The 22,135-nt window shown below is 48.9% G+C and overlaps 1 protein-coding gene across 2 annotated transcripts; it reads right to left on the reverse strand.

Moving 5' to 3' along the window:
• Positions 1 to 8,808: 8,808 nt before the first annotated feature.
• On the reverse strand, positions 8,809 to 21,835 carry Keap1 (kelch like ECH associated protein 1). Of its 2 annotated transcripts, none has more exons than XM_045144133.1 (6): positions 21,777 to 21,835; positions 17,996 to 18,684; positions 12,368 to 13,053; positions 11,016 to 11,221; positions 10,441 to 10,617; positions 8,809 to 9,502 (listed from the first exon to the last, which is right to left on the reverse strand). In XM_045144133.1, the coding sequence occupies exons 2-6, from the start codon at positions 18,632 to 18,634 to the stop codon at positions 9,336 to 9,338; spliced, it is 1,875 nt and encodes a 624-aa protein (XP_045000068.1). In that variant the 5' UTR covers positions 18,635 to 18,684; positions 21,777 to 21,835; the 3' UTR covers positions 8,809 to 9,335. The 2 variants fall into 2 exon arrangements, with proteins under 2 accessions (XP_045000068.1, XP_045000069.1); XM_045144134.1 differs by lacking the exon at positions 21,777 to 21,835 and adding an exon at positions 21,394 to 21,413.
• Positions 21,836 to 22,135: the final 300 nt, after the last annotated feature.

The following is a 22,135-nucleotide window of genomic DNA, read 5'->3' on the forward strand; positions in this document are numbered from 1 at the left end:
TTGACAGAGAAAGAGAGAGAGAATGGGCACACCAAGGCCTCCAGCCACTGCAAAGGAACTCCAGATATGTGTGTTCCCTTGTGCATCTGGCTAATGTGGGTCCTGGGGAATCAAACCTAGGTCGTTTGGCTTTGCAGGAAAATGCTTTAACCTGTAAGCCATCCCTCCAGCCCAGGAGTTTTTTTGTTTTTTTTTTTTAATATTTATTTATTTATTTATTTGAGAACGACAGACACAGAGAGAAAGACAGATAGAGGGAGAGAGAGAGAATGGGCCCGCCAGGGCTTCCAGCCTCTGCAAACGAACTCCAGACGCGTGCACCCCCTTGTGCATCTGGCTAACGTGGGACCTGGGGAACCGAGCCTTGAACCGGGGTCCTTAGGCTTCACAGGCAAGCACTTAACCGCTAAGCCATCTTTCCAGCCCAAGTTTTGTTTTTTTTTATATAACTACTTGGAACTCTGTAACTGTTATAGGTCTATTTAAGTAGTTATTCTCATCTTAATTCAATTTTTGTAGGTCATATAAGTCAAGGAAATGATCCATTTCTTTTCAAACTTAGTGGAGTAAATGTTCTTAAAGTATGTCCCTACAATTTTCTGAATTTTCCTGGTATATGTTGTAATGGTGACTTTTTCATCTCTAATTTTATTAATTTATGTCTCTTCTCTCTTTCTCTTGGTCAGATTTGTTAAGGGTTTATCAATCTTGTTGATCCTGCCAAAGAACCAATTGTTGTTTTTTTTTCATTGATTCTTTGTTTTCTTTTTTTTGTTGTTGTTGTTTCTATTTCATTACTTTCTGCCCTAATCTTTATTATTTCTTCCTGTCTTCTGATTTTTGGTTTGCCTTGTTCTTCTTTTTCCAAGGCCTTATGGTGAAGAATTAAGTTGTTTACTTGAAACCTTTCTAATTTCTTTCTTTCTTTTTGTATTTGGAAGTATGGTCTCACTCTAGCTCAGTCTGGCCTGGAATTCACTATGTAGTCTCAGGGTGGCCTCAAACCTCTGCCTTCCATTAAAGGTGTGTGTCACCACACCCATTTTTTTTGTTTGTTTGTTTGTTTTTTGTTTTTTGTTTTTCAAGGTAGGGTCTTGCTTTTTCCCAGGCTGACCTGGAAGTCACTATGTAGTCTCAGGGTGGTCTTGAACTCATAGTGATTCTCCTATCTCTGCCTCCTTAGTGCTGGAATTAAAGGCAGGTGTACATCATCTATTTGGATGAATAGCTTTGCAGGATAAAGGAATTTTGGTTGACAGTTATTATCTTTCAGAACTTCAGAATTTGGAATACATCATTCCAAGCCCTTCTGGCTTTACAGTTTGTGTTGAGCAATCCACTGTTATCCTGATGGGCTCGCTTCTGTAGGTGACTTGATTTTTCTCTCTAACTGCTTTCAATATATTTTCTTTTGTTTATGTGTTTTGTAGTTTAATTATAATATGATGGTGAGAGGTTCTTTCCTAATTTTTGTCTGGCATTCTATAGGCTTCCTGTATCTGTATTGGCATCACTTTCCCTACGTGGGGTAAGTTTTCTTTCATTATTTTGTTGAAAATAACTGTTATGCAAGCCAGGCATGATGGTGCACGGCTTTAATCCCAGAATTTGGGAGGCACAGGTAGGAGGATTGTTGCGAGTTCGAGGACACCCTGAGACTACATAATGAATTCCAGGTCAGTCTGAGCTACAGTGAGACCCTATCTCAAAACAAACAAGTAGCTGAGCATGGTGGCGCACCCTGAGATTACCTAGTAAATCCAGGTCAGCCTGGGCTAGAGTGAGACCCTACTTTGAGAAACCAAAAAAACAAAGAAACAAAATCTCTTATGCCTTTGGAGTAAGATTCTTCTTCTACTAGGCCCTGAATATGCTTGATCTCTTCATAGTGTCCCAAATGTCTTGAAATTCCTATTTATGCTTTCTTATTAGCTTGTCTTTCTCTTTGTTGGACTGTATTAGATCTGCTACCTGGTCTTCTAGTTTAAATTTCTGTCTTCTCCTTGATCCAGTCTACTGCTTAGATTTCTACATAGTTTTCTATCTGACTTACTCTGTTTTTCATTTCTAGTATTTCTAATTGGTATTTTTTTTCCTTTTTTGTTAAATTTTTATTTATTTATTTGACAGAGAGAAAGAGGCAGAGAGGGAGAGACAGAGAGAATGGTTGTGCCAGGGCCTCCAGCTGCTGCAAGCCAACTCCAGACACAAGTGCCATCTTGTACATCTGGCATACATGGGTCCTAGGGAATCAGACCTGGTTCCTTTGGCTTTGCAGGCAAGTACTTTAACTGCAAATCTATTCCTTCAGGAGTTGGTTGTCTTTGATTTTTTCAGACATAGATATAATCATTTTTTTAAATTTTTTTTTAAATTTATTTATTGGAGAGCGACAGACACAGAGAGAAAGACAGATAGAGGGAGAGAAAGAATGGGCGCGCCAGGGCTTCCAGCCTCTGCAAATGAACTCCAGACGCGTGCGCCCCCTTGTGCATCTGGCTAACGTGGGACCTGGGGAACCGAGCCTCGAACCAGGGTCCTTAGGCTTCACAGGCAAGCACTTAACCGCTAAGCCATCTCTCCAGCCCATTTTTTTTTAAATTTTTTATTTTCTTCTTCTTTTTTTCTTTTTGGAATTCACTATGTAGCTTCAGGGTTCCCGTGAACTCATGGTGATCCTCCTACCAGGTGCAGCTCTTATACTCCCAGAGAAGCAGAAGAGACCCTGGGTGTTGAGTTTGCCTGCTATTCAATTATTGTAGTAGACTGGGTGAAGCAAATTACTGGCAAATTCTAAAATTCAACTGAGCAATACAGGCATTCAATCAAAACCAAGAGAGTATTTATACAAGCATAGGGATTAAACTAAACAGATAATCTAGTAACTAAGGGGGTGTGTTGCCCCACACCCTTAACCCTGTCAACTAGGAGGCTGAGATTTCTAGTCTGAAATGGGTTCTAAGTCAGCCTGGGGCCAGTCATTCCCTGACCCCAATAATGACAGAAGAAATAGACAAAGGCCCTAAAAGTCAGGGAACGTCAAAGGCAACAGTGGCCAACACCAAAATACAGTTTACTGGAGAAGGGTAAAACCAATCAAGAATGTATTATTCAAGTGTAATGCACAACATTTCCTGACCTGGAAAGAGAGACTAGCACTCACTTCCAGTGCAGGCCTACATATCTGGCTTTGCATAAGTAGGCCCTGTTACCTTTTGGGATGGCTTCCAGTCTCACTAATGCTAAGTGCCCACCTTGATCCCTCTTGGTGCTGAGCAGCTGGGATTGAATGAGTTCTCCTGATGGTGGGGGGATGGGAGACTTTGCAGGGTGCCTGGAGTTGTTCGATAGCTGCTCTGCTGGTCTCTGCTGCTTTCCTTTTCAGGCTTCTTGACTGTGTGAGGAGGCTGGCGTGAGTAAAAATCCCTCCCCTTCTTTCTGCTCCTGCTGCTCTGTGCCTGCTGGGCTTGTGGATCGGGGCCACAGGTGCTCAGGTGGGATTTTGGCCAGTTTCCTCCTTGCTGGAAGATCTTGGTCTCGCCTGCTTCTCTGCTGTGGTTGATAATGACTTATACACATGCACTCTTCAGTAGAAGAGTGTATTTTGCTGTTTCTGTTCTCCTAGGCTGCTTTGGTGTGGCTAGTATGCCACCATCTTACCCAGAAGTCCCCATAGCCCATTTTTAACTGGGTTGTCTGTTTTCTTTTTTTTTTTCCAAGGTAGGGTCTCACTCTAGCCCAGGCTGACCTGGAATTCACTATGTAGTCTCAGGGTGAACTTGAACTCACAGTGATCCTCCTACAACTGCCTCCTGAGTTCTGGCGTTAATGGCATGCTCCACCATGCCTGGCCTTGAGTTGTGTTTTTTTTTTTTAATGTATTTGTATAAGTACGCATGTTCCTAGATTTTTGGGTGCCCACGTGTGCATACATGTGGATGGCAAAGAGTAATCTCAGGTGTTATTGGTCAGAATACTGTCAACCTCCTTTGAAACGGGGTCTCTCCCTGACCTGAAACTCACCAATTAGCTTAGACTAGGAGCTCCATGGATTTTCGTTTTAAATTTTTTATTTTATTTATTTGCAAACAGAGACAGACAGACAGACAGACACACACACACAGAGAGAGAGAGAGAGAGTGGGAGAGAGAGAGAGAGAGATGGAGAATAGGTGCACCAGGGCCTCTACCCACTCACATGAACTCCAGATGCATGTGCCACTTTGTGCATCTGGTTTCACGTGGGTCTTGGGGAACTGAACTCTGCTTGTTAGGTTTTGCAGGCAAGTGCCTTAACTGCCAAGCCATCTCTCTAGCCCCAGGGACACCCTTGTTACCACCTCCCCAGTGCTGGGATTACAGACCCAGGTTTCCACTCCTGATATTTTCACATGGGTTTTGTGAATCAAACTTTGGTCCTTCCATGCTTGTAAGGCAAACATTTTACCCACTAAGCTATTTCCTAGTCCCTGGGTTTGTTGGTTGGTTGGTTGAGATAGTATCTCATTCTGTAGCCCAGGCTGGACTGGGGTTCACTATATAGCTGAAATTGACCTTGAACTCATGGAAATCCTCCTGCCTCCACCTCCTGTGTGTAGGGATCACAATGGTGAGCCACCTTGCCTGGTTTAACTAGGTTTTGATGGTTTAACCTAGACTTGGTGGTTCCTGGGTACTGGGTTTTCAAATTCAAATTAAGAAAGCTGAGGGGTTAAAGTTGGTTAAAAGTGCTTGCTTGCAATGCCTGCTGCCCTGGATTCAATTCCCCAGCACACTCATAAAGACAGCTACAAAAGTGGAACATTTATTTGTTGTTTGTTTGCAGTAACCAGAGGCCTCAGTGCATACAATCACACATGTACAAATAAATATTTTATTAGAACCTGGGGAGATGGCTCATTGGTCAAAGGCGCTTGCTTGCAAAGCCTGTCTGCTGGGGTTTGGGCTTAACCCCCCAACCATGTATGTATGTGTGGCTATGTATGGGCAAGGACAGGTGCAGAGGTGTGAGGACGGCCTCAGAGTATTTGTCTTCTTCCACGCCACTTGAGATTGGGTTTCCCTTCTTACTGCTGTGCTTGCTGCCATGACTGCCAGTCTAGCAGGATGAGGAGCTTCCAGACTCTCCTTGCTCTGTCTCCATTGCCATCGATGTGGAGATTAGACTTGTGTGCCACTTTGCAGCTGGCTTTACATGGAATTTGAGGAATTGAACTCAAGCTGGCAGGCTTGCAAACAAGCACCTTTAATTACTGAGTCATCTCCTTAGCTCAAAAAAATTGATTTGGGCACTGGGTGTGGTGATGCACACTTTTAAATCTCAGCACTCAGGAAGCAGAACTAGGAGGATCACTGTGAGTTCAAAGCCACCCTGAGACTACATTGTGAATTCCAGGTCAGCCTGGGCTAGAGTGAGACTCTACCTCAAAAAACAAAACAAGCCAGGCATGGTGGCACATGCCTTTAATCCTAGCACTCAGGAGGCAGAGGTAGGAAGATCGCCGTGCGTTTGAGGCCACCCTGACACTACATAGTTAATTCCAGGTCAGCCTGGACCAGAGTGAGACCCTACCTCAAAAAAAAAAAAAAAAAAAATCAAACACAAAAAGAGAGCCACAGAAATGGCTTAGCAGTAAAAGGTGCTTACCTGCAAAGCCAAAGGACCCAGATTCAATTCCCCAGGACCCACATAAGCTAGATGTACAAAGTGACGCATGTGTCTGGAGTTTGTTTGCATTGGCTGGAGACCCTGGTGTGCCCATTCTCTCAAATAAATAATAACATTATGTATTTTTAAATTTTTAACTTTTTTTCCCCCATTTTTTGAGGTAGGGTCTCACTCTAACCCAGGCAGACCTAGAATTCACTATGTAGTCTCAGGATGGCCTTGAATTTATGGCAATCCTCCTACCTCTGCCTGAGTGCTGGGATTAAAGGTGTTCACCACCATGCCCAACTAAAATTTTTAAATAAAACTTATTTGTGGGCTGGAAAGATTGCTCAGTGGTTAAAGCACTTGCCTGCAAAGCCTAAGGACCTGAGTTCAATTCCCCAGTACCCACATAAAGCCAGATGCACAAGGGGGCACATGTATTTGGAGTTTGTGGTGGCTAGAGGTCCTATTGTACTCATTCTATCTGCCTCACTCTCTGAAATACATAAATTATATATATATATATTTATTTAAAGTTAATCTGGACTGGGCATGTGGCACACACCTTTAATCCCAGCACTCAGGAGGCAGAGGTAGGAGGATCACTGTGAGTTCAAAGCCAGCCTGGAATTACAGAGAGAGTTCCAGGTCGGCCTGTGATAGAGTGAGACTCTGCCTTGAAAAGCCAAAAAAGAAAAAATAAAGTTGTTTTGGGGGCCCAACAGTTAAAGGTGCTTGCTTGCAAAGTCTGCCAGCCCTGGGTTCAATTCCCCAGTACCCACATAAAGCCTGGCACACCAAGAGGTACATGCTGATCAGTTCAGAGGCTTTGGTGTGCCATACTGTCCCTGTGTCTTTCTCTCTCACATAAATAAAAATGTTTTTTGGGCTGGAGAGATGGCTTAGTGGTTAAGGTGTTTGCCTGCAAGGCCAAAGGACCCAGGTTCAATTCCCCAGGTCCCACGTTAGCCAGATGCACAAGGGGGTGCACACGTCGAGTTCGTTTATTAGTGGCTGAAGGCCCTGGCATGCCCATTCTCTCTCTCTCTCCCTCTCTGTCAAATAAACAATAAAATATTTTTAAAATATATATGCTTTTTTAAAAGGTTGGTTTGGGGACTAGAAAGTCAGGGTAACTCTTCACCTTTGGAGTAGGTGTAGCTTGGTGGTTGAGCACATTAGCATGCACAAGGTCCTGAATCCAACCCTGCACTGCAAAGCAATCAAGGAAGAATCCAAGAAGCCCCTCCCTTTGTTGATCTAGCAATTGATGTTGGGAGTAATGGGCACATGCCAGTAGTCCAAAGTCCCATTTTCACAGATAAGGAAGCCTGCATTTGACCATTGTCACGAATATTGTTTTGCTGAATCAACTAGAACTGACCTGACACTATGGCTCTAACCTGTAAAGAAAAGGCCACCTCTGGCCAAGCTGTATGATCACTGCATTGTGGGTTAACCCCTTTCATTGTAGATTAGACTGTTTCTGGAAGCTTCTGTACTATATACAAGGGTCCACTTTAATATCCCTGCTTGAGCTGGAGATAGCTTAGTGGTTAAGATGCTTGCCTGCCAAGCCTAAGGACTCAAGTTTGATTCCCCAGGACCCACATAAGCCAGATGCACAAGGTGGCACATTTGTCTGGAGTTCATTTGCTGTGGCTGGAGATCCTGGCCTGCCCATTTATTCTCTTTCTGTCTCAAAAAAATAATAATAGGGCTGGAGAGATGGCTTAGCAATTAAAGTGCTTGCCTGCCAAGCCTAAGAGCCCATGTTCCACTCTCTAGATCCCAAGTGGAAGGTCGCACATGCCCATGGGGCAAGTGTCTGGAATTCAAATTTTGGTGGCTGAGGCTTTGGCATACCAATTCTCTCTCTGTCTCCCTCTAAAATAAAATAAGTAAGTAAATAATAAAATGACCAAGCCAGGCATGGTGGCTCACACTTTTAACCCCAGCACTTGGGAGGCCAGGCAGAGGTGGGAGGATCGCCATGAGTTCAAGTCTACCCTGAGACTACACAGTGAATTCCAGGTCAGCCTGGACTAGAGTGAAGCCCTACCTTGAAAAACCAAAATAATAAGTGGCAAAGTGTGGTGGCGCACATCTTTAATCCCAGCACTCAGGAGGCAGAGGCACAAGGATTGCTGTGAATTCGAGCAACCCTGAGACTACATGGAGAATTCCAGGTCAGCCTGGGTTAGAGCGAGACCCTACCTTGAAAAACAAACAAACAAAAAATTAAAATGATGTGAGCCACAACACCTAGCTCTTGCTTTGTTTTAAGATGCAGCCCAGGCTGACCTTCAACTAGGTATGTAATCAGTCACAGCTGTCTTTGAACTCCTGATCAAGCCTTAGCCCCAGAGTGTTATGATTACTGGTGTATACTATCACTATCATGCCTGGCTAGCACAGATTTCTTGTTTTAAAGTAACTTTAGGACAGAGACCAAGGGGCTCTGGGCACAAGAAGCAATTTCCAGGAGAAATGGTTAGGCTTTGAATGGAGACAGCTGAGGCTGGGGAGATGGCTCAGCAGTTAAAGGCAGATGGTGGCAAAGCCTGATGCTCTGGGTTTGATTCCCCAAGAAAATCAGATGCATAAGTGGCACATGTTTCTGGAGTTCACATGCAGATGGTATCAGCAGGTATGCTCTAGGACCAGGAAGGAATCAAATGACCTCTCTCTAAGCTACCGAGAGTCTCCGAATTGCCCAAGGCTTACTCTACACTTCAACCATTTTCTTTCCACACCCAGCACAAACAGCTGACGGACAAAAAGGTCCAGACCACCTGATGCCTCTCACATTCTTCATCAGGGACTAAGCGGGTTGAGCTGCTTGTCTATAACACTCCCAAGAGCCTCCATTTCCCAGCCTTAGGCTCTTATTCTCTAGTTCTGGTGAACAACCAGAGATGTGACAGGGAATTAAGTCACTCACTGGCTTTCAACTGAGCTGAAACTGATAACAATTGTGTGGCTTGTCCACAAGGGAGCAAGATGTCCTACATAGAAAAATAGAGACCATTGTCAGCAAAGGTAACAAACCAGTTTCAAATTGCAGCTGGGAACCAAAGTCAGTACTTGAGCCTCTGTCAGTAGATTGGCTTTCTGACCCCATCCCTGAGTTTCAGACCACCTGCTGAGAGCCTCCATGGACAACACTAGTTAATTTGTTCTTTATTTTCATTGGAAAGTTACAAGTCACTCAACAAAATGACTGTCCGTGGCAGTGTCCCAGTGAATTTTATGTACAGGCCCGTCCCTGGGGCCACACAGTTTCTGAGGAGCCTCCGTCCCTGTGGCCTCACCTGGCCCTTTGTCCCCTGGAACTGATGACACAGAGATTCAGGGTGCAAAAAATTGTGACTTCCACACCTGCTTTTGCTCCAAAGGAAGCTAAGGATGCTGGTGACTTTGCCACACCAGTAGGTGTGGGAGCCTCACTGCTAAGAGAGTGGTATTGCCAAAGCCACCTCAAGCAGGGTCCTGGGGCTACTCTGAGGGTCCACAGGTTTGGGTTCCTGCTCTGATCTTCCTTCAGATGCCATTTGAACAGAGGACCCCAGCTTCCCTTCCTCCTCTTCTTCTGTCCACTTGTTCTTGTACAAAAACAAGAATGCTGTGGATGGATCTCGTTTTCTTTTTGGTGGTGTTGCTTCCCAAGTAACAGATGGGCTTCAACAGGTACAGTTCTGCTGGTCTATCTGCTTGCGACAAGGCTCCATGGTGACAGCAACACCCACCCCACTGCGGCCTGAAGTCATGCGAGTCACCTCACTCCAGGTGTCCGTGTCTGGATCATAGCATTCCACACTGTCCAGGAATGTGTGGCCATCGTAGCCCCCTGCAGGGAGAGGGCAGGGGACGGTCACTACTCATAAACATGATGGCCAGGGGACCAAAAAAAAAGAAAGCAGGGCTGGGAAGATGGTGCAGTGGTTAAAGTGGGAGCTGGCCAGCCCCGTTCAATTCTCCAGCCACACCACATAACAAAAGGTACCTGATGTGCTGTTGCAGTGGCAAGAGGGCCTGTCAACCAAACCAACCAAACACATGTAAATAATCCCCCCCAGGTAGGGTTTCTCCTGCCTACCTAGCCCAGGGCTCCTCCTACCTCTGCCTCCCACTGGGATTAAAGGCCTGGGCAACCAACCCGGAATTTTTTTTTGAAAGAAAAATGCCTGGGCTAGAGTGAGACCCTATATGGTCAAAAAACCAAACCAAACCACACCACACCAAACCAAAACAAACAAACAACAAAACAAAACAAAAAAACCAAGCAATCACCTATCCTAAACAGATGGTGTCAGGGCTGGAACATAGCTCAGGGCCTTGAATTCACAGTGAGGGCTGGGGGCGTGGCTCAGGGGGTAGAGCTCCTGTCTGGAATCCACAGTGAGGGCTGGGGGTGTGGCTCAGGGGTAGAGCTCCTGTCTAGAATCCACAGTGAGGCTGGGGGCGTGGCTCAGGGGTAGAGCTCCTGCCTAGAATCCAGTGAGGGCTGGGGGCGTGGCTCAGGGGTAGAGCTCCTGCCTAGAATCCACAGTGAGGGCTGGGGTTGTGGCTCAGGGGTAGAGCTCCTGTCTAGAATCCACAGTGAGGGCTGGGGGCGTGGCTCAGGGGTAGAGCTCCTTTTTGGAATCCACAGTGAAGACTGGGGTGCTGGCTCAGGGGTAGAGCTCCTGTCTAGAATCCAGTGAGAGCTGGGGTGTGGCTCAGGGGCAGAGCTTTTGCTGAGCTTGCCAGAGACCCTGGGTTCCTTTACAGCCCCCATGGCCTCACCAAGTACGTAGATCTTCCCTTGATGAACGGTAATCCCCAAGGCACTTCGTCGATGCTTCATTGGAGCTACGAAAGTCCAGGTTTCCGTCTCCACATCATAACGCTCCACGCTGTTCAGCTGGTCCTGACCATCATAGCCCCCCGCTGCATAGATACAGTTATGCAGCACGCAGACTCCTAAACCGAACCATTCAGGGAGGGTCACTCTAGGGCCTGCTGGCATGGGGGGCCTCAGCTGACACCTTCCTTCTCTCTCAGCTTCCCTTATCCCAAGAGATCCCTTAGGAAATTGAAGCTGGAGGGGGCGTGGAGGCCCATCGCCTGAAATCCCAGCACTTAGGAGGTGCAGGCAGGAGGATCAGGATCTCAAGGTCATCTTCAGCTACATGGGTTGTTCAAGGCCAGCCTGGGCTACATGAGACCCTGTCTCAAAAACAAGAAAGGAGAGGGGAGATGTGGAGTCTGGAAGATTCTAGCTCTCCTACATGCCCAGGTTGAGGGTTGGCACAGAAGGCCTGTCCCAGGGCCAGAATGGGGGTGTTCCTAAGCACATCCTACCAGAAGCCCTCGCCCACCTGCCCCACTTCTGATCGTGTTCATAGGTGTGATCATTCGCCACTCATTCCTCTCCGGGTAGTAGCATTCTGCTGAGTTAAGTCGATTCGTCCCATCAAAGCCTCCCACAGCATACAGCAAGCGATTGAGCACAGCTACACCCACACCAATCCTCCGAGTCAGCATCGGGGATACCAAGTGCCACTCGTCCCGTTCCGGTTCGTACCTGCAAAGAACATAATGCGGATGGGGACACAGGGACTCAGCTGGTTTTCCTAGCACAATCAGACATGAACCCTGTATTCTACTAGTACCTTTACATTACGTTTTAGAGCCAGGCCTCCTGTGTGGTGGGCTGGCAGACCTCCCAAGCATCCTACACAAAGGGCATGGTCAGTAGCTCCATTCCCATATGGGAAGACTGAGGCTCACAGTCATCAATTATGCAAAGTGACACCCATGTCCCTTAGACCTCAGTGGCTTAGTCATACCATTGCCCTGTCTTACCTGAACAACCGCCCCACCCAGCCTACTGGACAATGACCACATGACTGTCCCTTACTCGCTTCATAGATAATGAGACACAGATTGGGGAAAGTGTGATGACATACCCAGGGTGAACAGCAGAGCAGATTTTCAACTCCAGAAACCCTAGTCCAACAAGTAGTCTACCACCCAGATGGTATTTCTCCAAGCACCACAGTCAGAGACGGGGGTGATCACATGTCCCAGTTGGCTAGGGCACTTCGTGTCAATACCTGTGTTCCTGGAGTTATTAATAGTCTCCCTTCTTGAGAGTGGCCTGCTCAGGGTGATGCATCATCCCACCATCCTATTCATAGACCATACACATTAGAAGCCTCTGGGGCGTTTGTTTAAAATTCCCATTTTGGGGCTGGGAAGGTAGCTTGGGTGTAGAGCCCTTATTTAGCATGCACAAGGCCTGGGTTCAGTTCCCCAACATCACCAAAAAAAATTCCAAAATTTTTTGTATTCCAACCTGGCTTTATGCTTCCCACCAACTCTAGATTTTTGGCATTTTACCAACTGGGGAATCTGCCATGTTTCTTGTTTGTTTCTTTGTTTTGAGGTAGAGTCTTACTCTAGCCTAGGCTGACCTGGGAATTCACTCTGTAATCTCAAAGTGGCTTTGAAGTGGTGGTCCTCCTACCTCTGCCCCCCACCCCCGTTCTGGGATTAAAGGTGTGCACCACCACAACCAACTTTGCATATTATAATAAGTTGTTTCCTCCAGTGTGCACAAAAGGGCCGGAAAGGTCTGGGACTAACCTCCCAGGAGTGTAATTTCACCTGGAGGCAGAGGGGCAGGGCTAGTGCACTTGGGATGGTCAGTGGCAGGCCCCCTGCTTACCTCTCCACACTGTTGTGATGGACGCAACCGTGGGAGCCTCCGACAGCATAGATGTGGCCATCGATGACGCCCACCCCGATTCGGTTGCGAGGCACGCTCATGGACGCACAGGGTGACCACTGGTTGGTCATGGGATTGTAGCAGTCCAGGGCATTGGAGTCAGTATTGCCATCAGGAGAATTGTTGCGGCCACCCACGGCGTACAGCAGCCCACCCACTACGCAGCCAGCCAGGCCACTCCGGGGCACCTGCAGGTCGGCCAGCCGGAGCCACGAGCCATCGCTGGGATTGTAGGCCTCCAGGTAGCTGAGCGATTGTCGGAAGTAGCCACCGGCTGTGTAGATGAGGCGACCCACCTTGGGTGCCCGGCAGGGCATTACCTGCGTGGGTTTGTGCAGGGTGAGCTCCTGGAAGATCTTCACCAGGTAGTCCTTGCAGCGTGAGTCGGACTGCAGGATTTCGCACTTCTGCAGCTGCATCTGCAGGAAGTGCGGCGTGAGCGAGTGGCAGCGCACGGCGCGCAGCAGCGCCTGCACGTAGAAGCGCCGCTGCTCGCAGTCGTACTTCACCCAGTTGATGCACGCGTGGAACACCTCCGACTCGCAGCGCACGTTCAGGTCGTCGCGGCTGATCAGTGTCACTAGCTGGCAGTGCGACAGGTTGAAGAACTCCTCCTGCTTGGCCACCTGCAGAGGGCGCTCGTGTGACAGGCTGATTCCGGGGGTCTCTCTCCCACCCTCAGACCCTCTCCAAAGCACGCTGGCGCTACGAACTTGAACAAATTATTCAGTGGCCAAGGACAAGTTATTCATTGTGGGGTCTGGGGCAGAGGAGAGGGAGAGAGAGAGAGATTTTGTGTGTGTGTGTGTGTGTGTGTGTGTGTGTGTGTGTGTGTGTGCGCGCGCGCGCGCTAGTTATTTGAAGCAGGGTCTCACTTAGCCCAGGCTGACCTGGAATTCATTCTGTGGTGTCAGGCTGGCCTTGAACTAACAACAATCCTCCTACCTCCCCTCCCAAGTGCTGGGATTAAAGGCATGTGCCACTATGCCCGGCTCCTTTTAAGTTTTATTTATTTATTTGAGAAAGAGAGGCAGATAGAATGGGCACACCAGGACTTCCAGCCACTGCAAACAAACTCCAGACACACGCACCACCTTCTGTATCTGGCTTACCTGGGTCCTGGGAAATCAAACTTGGGTCCTTGGCTTTGCTAATCCATTTCTCCAGCCACTCCTTTTTGTTTGTTTGTTTGTTTGTTTTGTTTTGTTTTTGGGTTTTTGAGGTAGGGTCTCACTCTAGTCCAGGCTGACCTGGAATTCACTATGTAGTCTCATGATGGCCTCGAATTCACAGTGATCCTCCTCTCTCTGCCTCCCAAGTGCTGGGATAAAAAGCGAGCACCACCATACTGGCTCCTTTCAATTTTTTTTTTTTTCTTACTCTCTCCTTGCAAATAAATATTATTTTTTATTATTTATTATTTTCTAATTTTTATTAACATTTTCCATGATTATAAAAAAAAATCCCATGGTAATTCCCTCCCTACCCCTCCTTTTAATTTTTTAAGCAGGATCTCACTCTAGGCTAGACTGGCCTGGAACTCTGTAGCCCAGGCTGGCCTTAAACTCAAGGCAATCATCCTGCTTCAGCCTTCATCATGGTGAGATTACTGGTATGTACACATGCCTGTGTTTTGTTTTGCAGTACCAAGGATGGAACCCAGCCTTGCACATGCTAGGGAAGCACTCTATCATTGAGCTACGGCTACACACATTACAGGTTAAATTCTTCTCATCCAAAATGCTTGTTAGAGGAAGTGTGGGATTTTTTTTTTTTTCTTCAGATTTTCAAACATGCAAAGGATATCTGGAAAATGTACAGACTAAATTCAAGCAGGGCTTTGTGACACATGCCTGTAATTTCAGAGTTTAGAAGGCTGGGGGAGAGAATCTTAATTTCCAGGCCAGCCTGGGCTTTAAGACTCAGCCTGAAAAGTCAAAATAATAAGCTGGGCGTGGTGGCACAAGGCTTTCATCCCAGCACTTGGGAGGCAGAGGTAGGAGGATCTCCATGAGTTCAAGGCCAGCCTGAAACTACATAGTGAATTCCAGGTCAGCTTGGGCTAAAGGGAGACCCTAACTTGAAAAGCCAAAATAAATAAGTAAATAAATAGCCTGAAGGAAATTTTTACTCTGGTTTGAAACAAGACCTCACCATGCAGCCTGACTGGCCTGGAACTTGCAATGTAGCCCAGATTGGTCTCAAAGTCACAGAGGTCCTCCTGCCCCAGCCTCCCTTATGCTAGGATTTCAGGAGTGCGCCACTATATCTGACTCTGAAGGTAAATTTTTGCACTAATTTTAGTGTACCTGTGTTTTGACTGCCATCCATCAAATGAGGTCGGGTGTGGAATTTTCCACTTGAAGGTCATGTGCTCAAGTTTTAGATGTTGGAGCACTTCCGATTTTGTGTTTTCAGATTAGTGATAGTCAATGTGCAAGATCATTCCCAGGATGCCACTGTGTAATCATCTTTATCTGAGAATTAAAGCTGATTGTTGTGACCTTTACAAAACACTCTCCAGTTACTTTCCCTTGACAACTTCCTGCACTGAGAAATGAAAATGAAAGCAGTCCTAGAGTACAGGCAACACCGTGTGGACCAGAGAAGGCACAATGAAGTAAGCATGCAGTGCATGGCCACTGCGGGCCTCATTAGTACCGGGGACCAGCTGCATGCATAGCCACATAATGTGTCCGACATTTTCTTTTTTTTTTTTTTTTTGATACAGAGTGTTATGATTCTCAGGCTAGCCTCAAACTAGCCATATATGTGGGGATGGCTCTGAACTCTTAATCCTCCCAAGTGCTTAGATGACAGGTGGGCACTACCACTCCTGGTTTATGTGATGTGGGATGGAACCAGAACGTCATACACGCATCTGCCAACTGGAACTACATCCCCAGCCATTTCTTTGTTATTTTTTAATTAATTAACTTGTGTGTATGCAGGGAGCAGTGCATAACATGCCGCCCATGTACCACATTGCCCCTGGCTTTACATAGGTGCTGGGGAATTGAACCTGGGCTGGCAGGCTTTACAAGCAGGAACTTTTACCCACTGAGCCATCTCCCCAGTCCTTGTTCTTCTTGTCTTGTTTTGTTTTGTTTTGTTTTTCGAGGTAGGTTCTCACTCTAGCCCAGGCTGACCTGGAATTCACTATGTAGTCTTAGGGTGACCTTGAACTCATGGCAATCCTCCTACTCCTGCCTCCTGAGTGCTGTGATTAAAGGGGTGCGCCACTAGGCCCAGCACCTTTTTTTAAAATTTTATTGCTTATTTTTATTTGAGAGTGACAGAGAGAGAAAGAGAGAGAGAATGGACATGCCAGGGCCTCCAGCCACTGCAAACCGAACTCCATTTGCATGCGCCACCTTGTGTATCTGGCTTATGTGTGTCCTGGTGAATCAAACCTTGAACAGGGGTTCTTAGGCTTCACAGGCAAGCGCTTAACCGCTAAGCCATCTCTCCGCTAAGCCATCTCTCCAGCCCACCTTTTTTTTTTTAATGTGAGAGGGCAAAAATGAGAGAGAACTGGCACACCAGGGCCTCAGCCACTGCAATGAAACTCCAGATGCTTGTGCCACCTAGTGGGCATGTGCAACTTCATGCACTTGCCTCACCTTTTTGCATCTGGCTTATGTGGGACCTGGAGTTGAACTTGAGTTCTTAGGCTTTGCAGGCAAGTGCCTTAGCTGCTAAGCCATCTCTCCAGCCCCAGCACTTATTTGGTTGCTTAGAACGGGCCTAACTTTATAAACCCAGACTAACCTCAAACTAGCACCAGTCCTCCTGCCTGCTTCAGCCTCTCCAGGGCTGGGATTGCAGGCATGCACCACCATGCCCAGCTGTCCCTACCTTTGACTCCAAAGAAAGCAGGTTGCTTAGAAACCATGAAGGCCACATTTTCATCATGTAATCAGGTTTTTCCATATATTTACTAGGAGGTCAAAACATGGGCTTTGCTGGCCCTGGTAGTACACACCTGTAATAGCAGCACCTGGAGGAGGGATCAAGAACTTCCAGGCCAAACTCAGCTATACAGCAAGTTTGAGGACAGTTTAGGCTATCTCCCAGCAATTGGGAAGTGGAGACAGAAGGATGAGGTGTTTAGGGTTATCCCTAGCTACATAGCTAGTTTAAGGATAGCTTGGGAATCATGAAACCCTGTCACAAAAAGGTGAGGGATGAGGTTCAGTGAATACATTGCTTGCTTGGTAAACACAAGCCCTGGGATTTCCCAGCCTCACATCAACAGATCTAGTGGTGCATGTCTATAATCCCAGCAGTTGGGAGGTGCAGTTAGGAAGATCAGGAAGACAAGGTTATCCTCACAACACAGTGAGTTTAGGGTCAAAAAAGGGGCTACATAAGACCCTGTCAAAATAAAAATGGAGGGCTGGAGAGATGGCTTAGTGGTTAAGCGCTTGCCTGTGAAGCCTAAGGACCCTGGTTCGAGGCTCGGTTCCCCAGGTCCCACGTTAGCCAGATGCACAAGGGGGCACACACGTCTGGAGTTCGTTTGTAGAGGCTGGCTCTGCCTCTTCAGCAACATCCTACCGGCGTGCGCCACCACAACCAGCTCGTTTGTAGAGGCTGGAAGCCCTGGCACGCCCATTCTCTTTCTCTCCCTCTATCTGTCTTTCTCTCTGTGTCTGTCGCTCTCAAATAAATAAATAAATAATTTTTAAAAAATAAAAATAAAAATGGAGCAAAAGATGTGGCCCAATTGATAGGGCACTTGCTTAACATGCATGAGATCCTAGGTTCCATTCCCAGCACTACATAATAATAACAACAACAATAATAATCATCTTGAAGCTAGATGTGGTGACTCATCTATAATCCTAGCACTTAGGAGGCTGAGATAGGATTGCCATGAGTTTGAAGCAGCTTGGCCCACATAGTGAGTCAGTTCAACTGAGGCTAGAGTGAGATCTTGCAAAAAAAAAAAAAAAGTCGGGCATGGTGGTGGCACACACTTTTAATCCCAACAGTTGGGAGGCAGTGGCTATAAATTCAAGGCCACCCTGAGACTACATAGTGAATTTCAGGTCAGCCTGGACTACAGCAAGACTACCTTGAAAAACAAATCAAGAAAGAATAAAAAAAGCTAGGCACGGTGACACACACCTTTAATCTCAGTACTCAGGAGGCAGAGGTAGGAGGATTGTTGTGAGTTCAAGGCCACTCTGAGACTAATTCCAAGTCAGCCTGGGCTAGAGTGAAACCCTATTTCAGAAAACCAAAGGGGAAAAAAAAAGTTTGGGCTGGAGAGACGGCTCAGCAGTTGTGATGCTTGCCTGAAACATTAATGACCTGGGTTCAACTCTCCAGTACCCATGTAAAAACAGACACACAAAGTGGCACATGCAGCTGGAGTTCATTTGCAGCAGCTGGAGGCCTTGAAGTACACACTTGTTTCTCTTGTATCTCTCTGCTTGAAAAGAAAAAAAAAGTTTGTCATAAGTCCCCAACTTTGAATGACTTTATGGGGAGATGGTGATGACTACCTATCTGTCCACCCCTGCTCCTCCTGACACCTCCCCCAAGCCCTCCCCCGCTCACCTCCCCGAAGTGCATATAGATGTACTCCCGGGCACGCTGGTGCAGCTCCGTGCAGCCTATCTGCTCTGCGAAGTTGGCAATACCAATGGCATTGCTGGGGTCCAGCTGCTGCACCAGGAAGTCGCTGCAGGCTCGGACCACACTGTCAATCTGGTACATGACAGCTCCATTCATGACGTGCAGCACACACTTCTCACCCATGGAGATGGAGGCCGTGTAGGCAAACTCGATGAGGCGTTCCATGACCTTTGGATGGATGCCTTCAATGGAGACCACCTCCATGCCCTGTTCCCGAAGCCCATTGGTGAACATGGCCTTGAACACAGGGCTAGAGGATGCCAGGACCACTTTGTGTGCCATGAACTGGGCAGCCGGGATGTCCTCGTACTTGACATGCAGGGTCACATCGCAGAGCTGCTGGCTGAGCCGAAGCTCGTTCATGATTCCAAAGGCCTGTTTGGTGTGATCTTCCAACGTGTAGCTGAAGGTGCGGTTCCCATCCTGGGATGGCGTCACCTCCGCCTTGCACTCGGGGGAGGCATACATCACCGCGTCCCCTGCCCCCTCAGAGCACTTTGACCACAGGGGCAGGAATTGGCTGCGGGCTCCAGCCCCACTAGGCCTGGGTTCTGGCTGCATGGGGTTCCAAGTGATGAGGCACAATAAATCAGTGCTGGCAGTCAAGAGGCCTGGAGGAGGGAGGAAGAGCACAGGGCTGCAGGTGGGGCCTGAGGCTGGGCCAGGTCCCACCAGGATTCTTTTGTAAGATGACATGATTGTAGCTTTTTTTCTTTTGAGACACTCTCATGTATACCAACTGGTCTCAAACTCCAGATCCTCCTCCCTCCCCTCCCAAGCGCTAGGATGACAGGTGCAAACTGCTACTGGCGCTGGGGATTGAACCCAGGGCGCACGGCCCACTGTGCAACATCCCCAGCCACTGCAACTGTAATTTTTAGGTAACTTTCCCAGCTGAGTGAGTTGGATAAATCAAGAACTATTTATACTGCTAACTTCTCCCCAGTTCACTAACCCAAAGGCCTGTTTATAAACAGGTCACATCATGTTCCTTCCCAGCTCACAATCTTCCAACACTCTCTCCTAGATTATAAGAGTACAAGCCAATTCCTCAATGGCCTGCAGAACCCCACACAGTCAGCCTCTTTCTTCTGTTCGCTCTGTGCCAGCCACCCAGGGATTTTCCCTTTCTCCAGCCTTTATAGAGTGCCAACTGTGTGCCAGGCACCACTCTGAGTGGAGGGAAATAGTGAGCAAGACAGAGAAAACCCTTGCCCTCCTGCAGGTGGTATTTGGAGAGGAAAGGCCCATAAATAAAACAAACAAGAGGGAGCTGGAGAGATGGCTCAACAGTTGAAGGGTCTTGCTTATAAAGTTTGCCGGTCCAGGTTCAACTCCCCAGCACCCAGGTAAAGCCAGTACATGCATCTGGAGTTTATTTGATTGGCTAGAGGTCCTGACATGTCTATTCTCTCTCTCCTTCCCTCTTTCCTTGAAAAGAAGCAGCAGCAGCAGCTGCGGCCACCGCCGCCTAATGTGGTGGCACGCACCTTAATTCCAGCACTTGGAAGGCAGAGGTAAGAGGATCACTGTGAGTTCATGGCCACCCTGAGACTACCTAGTGAATTACAGGTCAGCCTGGGCTACAGTGAGACCTTACCAGGAAAAGCCAAGGGAAAAAAAAAAAGCCAGATGCACATGATGGTGAATGCATCTGGAGTTCATTTGCAGTGGCCAGAGGCCCTGGTATGCCCATTCTCTCTCTCATAAATAAAAAATGAAATATATATATTATAATATATATTATATATATAATAATAATAAATACAATAAATTGTAAATTATAAATTAATTATAATATTATATATATATATAATATAATATGAACAAGGCTTAGCTGGGCGTGGTGGCACACACCTTTAATCCCAGCACTCAGGAGGCAGAGGTAGGAGGGTTGCTGTGAGTTCAAGGCCACCCTGAGACTGCACAGTGAATTCCAGGTCAACCTGAGTGAAACCCTACCTAAGAACCCACCCCCATTCCACCCCACCTCAAGAAAACATGGCATGAACAGAATCAGGGTGGAGAAGAAAATGGCAACAATAGTTGGTTACTCTTCACTTAGAGGCAGTTTTCTTGTTGCTATTGCTGTTTTAGTTTTTTTGGAAGTAGAGTCTCACTCCAGCCCTGGAATTCACTATGTAGCTCCAGACTGGCCTTTAACTCAGGGCGATCCTCCTACCTCTGCCTCCAGGGTGCTGGGATCAAAGGCGTGCGCCACCACACCCAGCTAAGAGGTAGGTTTTTGAAATCAGGTGGTGCAAGCATCTTTAAGAAAATGAGTTAAAAGCTAAAACATAGATGAACGTCTAGAGTAGCTTTCTAAACAGAGAAAACAGCAAGTGCAAAAGCCTTGCGGCAGAACACAACAGAGTGGAAAATCAAAGAGGAGTGTGGACAAGACAGAGATTCAGGGAAACCTACGGAGATTGAGGGTATGAGCTGACACTGTTTCGAACAGTGTCTGTGAGCCGGGTGTGGGGGCACATGTCTTTAATCGTAGCACTGGGGAAGCAGCACACTTTTAGACTACATAGTGAATTCCAGGTCAGCCTGGGCTAGAGCTCGAGACCCTGTTCGGTAGGGGCGGGGCAGGGGGAGGTAATGCCTGTAGAGAGGGATGACCTACAACAGGCTATCTGGGCTCTGGGTTCAGCTCAGTGTCCCCTCTCCATGGTTTTATTTTCCTCACAGCACGAGCCAGGAACTGGAACACTGTCCTTGGGGTTTGCTGAGGGATGGATCTTCCTTCTCCCCGACTGAGAGTCCCGGAGGGCAGAGCACACCCCCGCCCCCACCATCTCCAGTGATTGAGGTCCCAGGCCTGGCTCTGCAGGAGTCGGTAAGCGGCTCGCTGCCAGCTCCTCTGAGCCTGCCTCCTGCACCTGGACGAGAAGTGTCCCGGTGGCCAATTAGTCACCGGTGTCCCCTGGAAGATGGGCACTATCCCCCTTCCCAGACTGCAGCCGACCGCCCCACCAAGGCCTGGAGAGCACAGGAAGTGACCCCGGGACAAGCACCGCTAACCACCGCCCCCCCCCCAAAAAAAAAGCTCAGCCCTGCAAGCCTCCCTCCTCCCTACGCAATGCTCCAGAGGGTCCCCAAGGAGATCCATGCATGTGAACGAGCTCCAGGGCCTCCCGCCAGGATTTCGGCGGCTCTCGGGCCACCGTGCAACAAAAATACCGGCCGGGGCAGCGCCCTCCCGGCCTGGTGCACGGGCTCGGGGACCTCGCCTGGTCCCCTCCGCCCCCAGGTGCGACCGCTGCGGCGCGGTGGCCGGCGGTGGCCGCAGCCCCAGCTCAGGCCGCCTCACTCACCCCGCCATGGCCGCGCTCGGCTCCGCCTCCGCCTCGGCCGCGGCCTGGGCCGCCCGGGCCCGCGTCTCCCCGCCGCGCGCCGGGGGAGGCGCGCGGGTCACCGTGACTAAGCACGGCGCGGCGCCCGCGTGTCACAGTAAGAGTCCCCGCCGCTCGGGGCCGGGGCCGGGGCCGGGGCCGGGGCCGGCGGGCCGGGGCCGGGGCCGGGGCCGGGGCGGGCTGCGTCCCCACCGCCCGGGCAGCGTCACCCGGCTCCAGCTCTGGGGCGCCGGGGCACGGCGACACAGCGCGCTCGCCACCGCGTGCTCGCAGCTCCCGGGTGAAGGCCAGCGATCCTGCGGGCGGCATCTAGGAACCGGTGGGCACCCTCCCCCGATGCTCACCTCGGCCCCGTGTCGCCTCCGTAGGTGCCGCGCCCCGGGGCCGCGCAGGGTGGGGACGCCGCGGGCGCCGCGTCGACTCGGGGCCCGGGGGTATCACCCGCGCCCGCGCTTCCCGGAAGACGGAGGGCTGCGCCGGTCCGGAGGCTCCAGGGTAGCCTTGGCTGGGCCAGAGCCGCCGGTGTCGCGCCCGTCGGGGTCCTCGGCCGAGGGACGGCGTGGCTGCGGGGTCGCGGCCTCGGACGCGCGGGGAGGAAGCGGCGGAAAGGGCGCGGCGGGGAAGGAGAGGCGGCCGATTCCCCGCCCCTCCCGCAGGTGCCCGGCAGGGCTGGCCTGGGTCCGGTCCCCTTCCGGCGGTCCCT

Source organism: Jaculus jaculus, chromosome 2, assembly GCF_020740685.1.
Source record: "Jaculus jaculus isolate mJacJac1 chromosome 2, mJacJac1.mat.Y.cur, whole genome shotgun sequence".
NCBI classification, from domain to species: Eukaryota; Metazoa; Chordata; class Mammalia; order Rodentia; family Dipodidae; genus Jaculus; species Jaculus jaculus.

Excerpts from the sequence above, each read along its gene's own strand:
- Keap1 (XM_045144133.1), bottom strand. The coding sequence starts at position 18,634 with ATGCAGCCAGAACCCAGGCCTAGTGGGGCTGGAGCCCGCAGCCAATTC. Across the intron at positions 13,054-17,995 it reads TCTATATGCACTTCGGGGAG|GTGGCCAAGCAGGAGGAGTT; the intron begins GTGAGCGGGGGA and ends CGCCCTCTGCAG. Across the intron at positions 9,503-10,440 it reads AGGGAAGATCTACGTACTTG|GGGGCTACGATGGCCACACA; the intron begins GTGAGGCCATGG and ends CTCTCCCTGCAG.